General features: G+C 32.1%; 1 protein-coding gene across 1 annotated transcript; it reads right to left on the bottom strand.

Moving 5' to 3' along the window:
- Window positions 1–2,806: 2,806 nt before the first annotated feature.
- Window positions 2,807–3,817, bottom strand: LOC150096782 (uncharacterized). The gene has a single exon (XM_090408717.1). The coding sequence runs from the start codon at window positions 3,815–3,817 to the stop codon at window positions 2,807–2,809; it is 1,011 nt and encodes a 336-aa protein (XP_090264843.1).
- Between the last annotated feature and the right edge of the window lie 4,377 nt (window positions 3,818–8,194).

Here is an 8,194-nt window from a genome sequence, read left to right as displayed (position 1 = left end):
TTTTATTTCCGTTTTTGTAGAAATAAATATTTTGGTGTCTGTATCGTACGAAATGAAATGAGACGGAACTTATAGTGATGAAAATTATGTACGCAACTAGAAGTTGAATATCGCGCCTGAAGTGACCTACTACACATGTATTTCTTTGTTGTTTTTATCCTAAATTAATATTTTGATATCTTCACTTCTTAACGTGATTCTTTTGTTGATGGAGGAAGCGAGCTTTAACAATTGAAAAGTTATGTATGTAAATTTTACAAATAGTACAACCGAAGTGTGTCCAATATCAAATACATGGTAGTTTATGAACTGAAAGAGTTAGTAGCATTTATAATATTAATATTAATAAATTAAATTTACATAATTCGTAGTTAAGTAGACATAATACGGAGAATGTGATATCAAAAGTAAAATGTATATATACAAGTATAAGGAAACTTTTCGAAGCGTATTGTAGTTCATGACCTATAATAGCAAGAGACATCGATTTCAAGCCTGCTTACACAAATGACGTACAGTCTCAGCCCCAGTGATTAAGGCCAAAGTTCTATTTTAGCTTTGACATTGCTCAGTTCACAGGCAACACGTGCGTCATCACGACGTACTATTTAACAACACTTTTGGCAATTGAAGTGACTAATCTGATTATCAGATCAGATTAGTTAAAGTTTGTAGATTTTTATTAATTTTATAGTTTCAGAATTATACAAAATAAAATTACATTTTTAAAAAGTACATGAGTAAAATAAAATCTGGATTTATGAAAGCCCATTTTAAATATTTAAATACTTTCTCAATTTTCATCAAACTAAGACAACTCGGTATAGTTCTTTGAATAACCTCAATCTATTTTATTATCAGACATCAAGATACTTTTCGAGAAACTGTCATCGTATTTCATTCAAGAATAATTAACTTGATAGTTAGAGCAACAAAAATGGAAATCTCCAGTCAAAAATACCACTCTGAATATTAACCTGTGTAATATATACAAGTAAACAGTTACAAGAAACGTCAGAAGTTATACAAATACATATATCCAAACTCCTTAAAAAAGGAAAAATCAAAACTTCCTATACCCACCCACCCCACACATCTTCATCCCCATGAAAGATACAACGGATAACCTTAATTCTCACATAAAACAACATCCAGTCAGAACAGGGTATAAACGCTTGAACAATATTTAGCCCTCCTAAATATTGTTCAAGCGATATTTTCTTCCTACAAACCCTCCTTTGTAGGAAGAAAATAACATAAGAAGTATATTCTAAATGAAAACTAACAATCATGCCTTGTAGTTGGACCATTTCTTGAGATAGAAGAAAGCTAGGCTACTTCACAAATCCAAGATTAAATCAACGGAAGACTATTCCTGGAAGTGATTCATATTCTACAAAACCTGTTTAACTAGAATAGAACCCAACAGTGGGATCTTCCTTAGGTCCTGGCACACCGCCATATCTTCCAGTACTCATTAATAAGAGAAATTACCACGAAGAGCTCTACTCTCGCCCTCAATGCACGTGACTTGGATTGTTACATTCTCTGTCTTTTGTTAAGGTGGCTTTGATAAAACTGCTAGCTTGAGTGGAAGAAACTTATAAATGTAAATATTTGATTTAGACAGAAAATTGCTGACACTTACATGACAGTCTCATGTAGACTCCCCCCCCCCTCAATAATAAACTTCGATAAGATCGAATAAAGAAGCTAAAGAAATTTGAGTATGGTATCAGGAGATGCTGTATTCCCAGCATCTTCTGAAATCAGTTTCTGCTTTAGTATCATTGAGAATACAAGTACACCATTTAATACCTCGTGAATTTTAACTAGCCTGATGGCGCAAAGAAATACTACAAAAAAAGTAGGCTGAAAAATATTCATTATGCTTCGGTCAATTGCTGCAACAAAGAAGTTTTGTTTATCCATATAATCCTTTTCAGATGACGGTGAACTCGTTTCTGAAGATTCTTTAGGACCATAGTTACGCGTCGTAGACATGCAATGTGGCTTATCTTTCCACTGATTAAACTGCCCGGATACCTAACTTTTTGAGAAACCAGTTAGTTCTGCTTTCAAAATCGTCTCCAACCTGACGGACACGCACAATAAGCCCTTTATCGAACGCCGAAAGATCCCTTGTTTTTCCCATTGTGATCAACACTATTTACGATTACTGATTAGCGGCATTTTTAAATAGTGGCCTAGAACACTTGGTGACGCACATGACCAAGTATTTTGCATATGGACTGAGTAAAGGGAAAATACTATACATATATCTGAATAAGTGTTTATAATTACATTTGAGACGTCCTAAAATTTTTAATGAATCTAGATAAATTTGTTGTCATGTCATAGCTTATCGCATAATTTTAACTCTATTTATGAAAGATGTACAGTTTTGTACAGGTGGATCTTCATTTATTATGCTTATTATAAATACAAATAAATTTTTCTTTCAATGACAGCAGTTTTTATTCACTGGCTTGACTGTAGATTATCAGATTATACTGAAGAACAACAATCAATATTAATAAACAAAAACAAAAAGCGGAGTGAAACATTAAAATTGTTTTCTTTATTTTCATTGTTACAGCAAAGAACTGTTGGTGATTATATGCTCACTCAGTAACAATTATTTATTGTTATCAAACCAGCAATCACCTATCGTTTCTACTCGCGTGTACAATTATTACATTATATATGCGTTAGATTATTTATTCTTTAGAAACCTGGATCGGCAATGTACTTAGTCATTTTTTAGAAGTCCTGAATATTTGAGAGTCGAAATATAGCTGCTTTTTTAATTTTTGCTTTCAACTCTAGCACATATTCCATTGATGACCTTATAATTATCTAAGCCACAAATCGAATTAAAACAACTTTTATCAAATGGATCGTACTTTTCTCCTTCAGCACAAATATCACTGCTATTTGGACGATGAAAGCTTTCATTTGGATCAAAATACATTATAAAACTTAGCATGGTACCTGTACCTGTTCCTGAAAATGATGAGCTGCAAGCATATTCATTCATATTCACATAATTACATAAAGCACAGTGTCCATTTCTGAAGATATCTTTAAACCATCCACGTCTCAGCAATGCTTGATATTGCCGACATTTTTGTCTAACACCTACATCTCTCCAGGTAGGCAAACAAGTCGAAATTACACCAGGAATGCAGAACCTTACATTTATAGCAGAACGTCTTACATAAGCCGTTATACATTCATGAAATTCGGATTCATTTTTGTCGTTTACTGAAGATAATCCCCATTTATGAGTAAGTTCATTATACAATATATTGTTCAGCACAAAAATTTCCGCGTCCTCTGAGGGAAGAAAAAGTAACCTGGGTAGTAAACAAAATAATTTTATTTTCCAAAATATTGTATCAAGAGCATAGTTGCAGATGGCACAGTAAAGATTTCTGTAAGTGATCAATCTGCTTTTGCTGGACACTGGAGTGAATGATTTTAAAGGATTGTTGTTGCCATTTTCGCAGAGATCGCGAATTTCTGATCCATTCCACTTCGGTGAACAGGAAGTTACTACAAATACATGAATACCGTTTATGTATTGACAAGTGGAATTCGATTTAACAGAAGTACGGTTGTATAGAAATGGATAATCTATACAACAATCATCAAATAATAAACATGCTTCGTCACAACGACAGTTTGTTGGATTCTGAGATGCACAAGTGTCATCTGGTTCACAAGATACTCCCAGATCTCTCAGTTCTTGGTAACTGATGTTCACATAGTGATCTGCGCTAATTGATGACGTTAGGAAGATACATATAACCATGGTGAGTAGCAGATACTCCATTCTGGATAATTTCTTTATTGAACCAACAGAAGGAGAACTAGTTTATCATTTTTGGCAGTGCTTCAAGCTCCAGAACTAAAAATAAATATATAAAAAAAGGTTTTATACAAATTTGTATAATATTATGCAAATTAAAAATTCAATGGAATATATTGTGAAAAATATATTTTATTCCATAATTGAAATTGTTAAGAGACGGATGTGTATCTTTAGAAAAATCAAAGAATTTATCATTTGGTTTGTTTAATATAGGCCAGCTGTACTGGAAAACAATTCTTTTGTGTTACTTTGACAGAAACTAGAAACTGCAGTTTTGATCGAAGTAGGTTTTCAACTTTATAATGCGAGATGTGCACAAGCGTTTAAATCAATGTGCGAATAATGCCAACAATCGCATAACGAATCATTGTTGGTATCAACAATCAACAATTTAACAAACAACTGGAACTGAATATTCGGAAGCCAAATTCACATGTCAGTATTAGAATATCATACAACGAAATTATTGTAGCTTAATAGCCTATAAATCTCGATCGGAGGATTAAGAAATGCTGTATATTATATTTCAGGTGGCTTATGGCACTACGAAATCATACAACGTATGATTTGGTTATGACACACACACACACACGCACATGGTTTTTGTATTTTACAAAACCGGGCTATTCAAGTCGACCACCAGACGGAGGCATTAATTTAAAAATTAAAATTTTAATTTAATTTAAATTAAAATTAATATTAAAATAGCCTATAGTACTACATGAAAACACGCACCACATTACACATTAATTATATATAAGCATTATTCTTACTTGATTTGTAATATCTTCTGGCTCGCCCTCAACGGAATTCTAGTATCTTTTAGTTCTATATTGTTAAGTCACAATGAACTGCTATTGTTGACACTATATGATACCCACGTTACTTGTGTTAGTTATCTCCTGCTCAACATCTAAACTATAGTCCTGTTTACTTTCTCTGACTAACTGTTGAACTTGTTTCCATATTCATTCATTCTACGTAAGTTAAGATGTTTTACGCAATCAAACGAAACCGGTTTGTTTTATTGCGTAATATATAATTGCTCATGAAACACTATTATCTGTTTTTTCTGTTTCATTTCTGGCAACTATCCAGTAATAGTTTTATGGAAAATCGTGAACATGTAGCCTTCATTTTACAGAATAATTGTTGACAATTAATCTGTAAAATTAATTGCCTCTAATTTTTCACCACTACAACAATCAGATAGAGTTCTGAAATTCTGTTAAACAAAAATATATTCTATATATTCTATTCCAGATAATAATGAAAATGTCGATACTCGGAAATTCAATCCTGCACAGTTTCAAATTATGTTTTCATAATCAGTAATAAGAATCTATTAAACAAATGTCCATTAGATAAAATGGGTACGTACTCAATACACCCAGTTCTTAAACCAGCCATCATCTTAAACCATTGAAGGATTCTGATATTTCTTCCGACTCCGTTTTCTTTGAGCAAAGTTGAAATAATAATATGGTTTGCTTTCTACGATATCATTAGATAGTTCTATTGATAAAATAATCGAGTACTAATTACTTTTGGTTTGATGAAATTAAATGAAATGTGCAGTTTAGAATAACGATTAAACGTTGCTGTTGTTTTAATTTGAGTGTTGTTAAACTAACTAAAATTGATCATGCGCCATGATAAATTTATCATTTTGTGCTGTGCAAAATTATTTTGTATAGCACATAATGATGGTTTCAGATCCCAATTGTTATAACAATGAGTGACGTCACAATACATGATTTTTTTTTTTTGGTTCTTCTCATAATTTTGTTCTTTTTTTTTGTTGTTCTTCTTATGAGAACAAAAAAAAGGGAATTGTTTTAATGAAATGAGAAATATCCATTTTAACTTATCTAAATAATAATAAAATTCCTATCAAAACATGAAACCCTACTGTAAAAAGGATTTCTAACTTTGCTTGTTGTCAACTACATATGTTCTTGCCAATATTCAGGACATTCGTTTACAATATTCTGCTGTCAAATTAAATGCAACGTACTGATAACAATGCATATTTGATTTGCTAGTAAAAACGGAATGTTTTTTTTATGATTATAGTTTCAATTTTCCTGTAATTTGGGTGAAAATATATGATTAGTAAAAGATAACTAGAAATGATTAGCTCATCTTGCATTGTTAAAAATTTGATCCCTTTTTTTAAATATTACCAATGCGAACACATTTGCCATCAGTTATTTTATAATTATCAAGGCCCCAAATCGTATTAAAACATTCTTTCTCGAAGGGATCATATCTTTCCCCTTCTGCACAAGTATAATTATAGCAAGTTACATTGCTACAGGACACATAAAACTATGATTGGGATCGACATCCATTTTAAACGTGTCAGAACAATACGGAGTTGCAACCGCGCGAATTAATTGTAACTGTCTTTATATTCATTCATATTGACATAATTACATAAAACACAATGTCCGTTTCTGAAATCCTTCCTGTATTCTTGTTTAATAATTGATTGATGGTGATGACATTTCTGTAGGACACTTTCATCTCTCCAGGAGCACAAACCAGTCGAAATCACAGAGGTGCGGTACCTTAGATTATCATAAGATTTTGACAAGTAATATAAAATACAAGATACAAACGTTGATTGTTTTTTTTTTCCGTGTTCTATTAACAGTCCCCATTCATGGCTGGCTTTTGCTTTCGTATAGATTGTTTAACACAAAATCGTCAACAGTTTGGTTAGCCTCATAAAATGGGAATGAACAATCCAGATGTATTTTCCAGAATACGGTATCGAGAGCATAGTTGCAGATGGCGCAGAAAACATTTTTATAAGTGATTCACTTCTGCTTGCTAGTCACAGGAGTTATAATTTCAGAGGACTTTTGTTGCCGTTTTCACAGAATTCGCGAATTTCTGGTGCACTCCAACTGGACAAACAGGACATCGTTGCATTAACCTCAACTCCACTAATGTAATTACATGCAAAGTTGTGATTGTCTGAAGTACGGTTGGAATGAAATGGAGAATCTACTCAGTAGTCATCAAACAAGTCACATTCCGGGTCACAGTAGCAAATTATTCAGTTCCGAAGAAGATTTGAAAGTGTCACTTGATTCACATGATATACCGAAATCTGTTAATTCCTGCTAAGTGACATGCACATTTGGATATGAGTTTAACGAAGGCTTGATAAACACGCAAAGAACAACGTTAATTATCATGTATTTATTCTTGGTATTTTCTTTATTATATATATATATATATATTATAATGGCGGAATAAACCATGTAATGATGAACTGCAAATACAAATTTTAAAATAATTGTGTATAAAGAATATGTGTGATATGTAAAGTAACTACCCCAAGAATGGTAAAGTAGTATAGGTGGAAATAGACACTGAGAATGTTATAGTGTTGTATATTAAAATAAAATATCAATACAACCATTGTATATTTTTATTGATACAAACATCCTATGTATGTAAATAACAATTCATTTCTTTAGATAAGATAAGAGCATTCTATCAAATCAATATGTAACTTATGCTGTATAAAGAGAAATGACTGCTCAAAGTATTGTAAAGGACTTTATACGGAAATATCTTCTGAGCATGTTATAGTATTGTACATGAAAATGAAATATCAATGTAAAACGTTTTCTTTGAAAAGCATGCTATGTACATATTGTATATATCTGTAAATAGTTGCTTTGCATTAATAAATATCGGTTGGCCGAGTGGTTAGCGTGCCGGCTTTACAATCGAGAGGTCCAGAGTTCGAATCATTCCGTGGGCAGGGATGTTTGTGATTGTATTTCGTTAGGAGATGAATTTCGTCGGGATTATTGGAGGCCTGAAGTGCCTGGAAAACGTTTCTTGTTTGTTATCTTAAAGCAGTGCTTCCTTATTTTTACTTAGATAAAAATAAATAAAAATTACAAGAAACGTAAAATGGAAAAAAAATCCTTAGTCAATGTACGGTACAAATGTGCTATAAGTTTAAATAACATTAGATACAAATGTTAAAAATTCATTTGAGAACAATTGTTGCTGATATTTTACTAATATGCTAACAGAAATCACTAAATAGAAAACAGTGTTGCGGGATTATTATGAGGCATTTAACAGCACCAGAGAAACGGAGATCACACTTTTGAATCGTAAATTCACATAACACAACCTATTTAATTAGTTGTAAGAAGTACATGACCCTATTTTAAATCCATTGAACTTGGTTATTATTCATTATGATCAGTTTACTTTACATCGCGCATGTGATTGTACTACTAGAAAAAAAATTTAAATAATCCTGCACTAATAAAGAAAATA

Source organism: Typopeltis vanoorti, chromosome 18, assembly GCF_054136105.1.
Source record: "Typopeltis vanoorti isolate ZY-2024b chromosome 18, IOZ_Tvanoo_1.0, whole genome shotgun sequence".
Classification (NCBI taxonomy): domain Eukaryota; kingdom Metazoa; phylum Arthropoda; class Arachnida; order Uropygi; family Thelyphonidae; genus Typopeltis; species Typopeltis vanoorti.
Note: the sequence above shows the minus strand (reverse complement) of the source record. Positions and strands in the feature narration are given on the sequence as shown.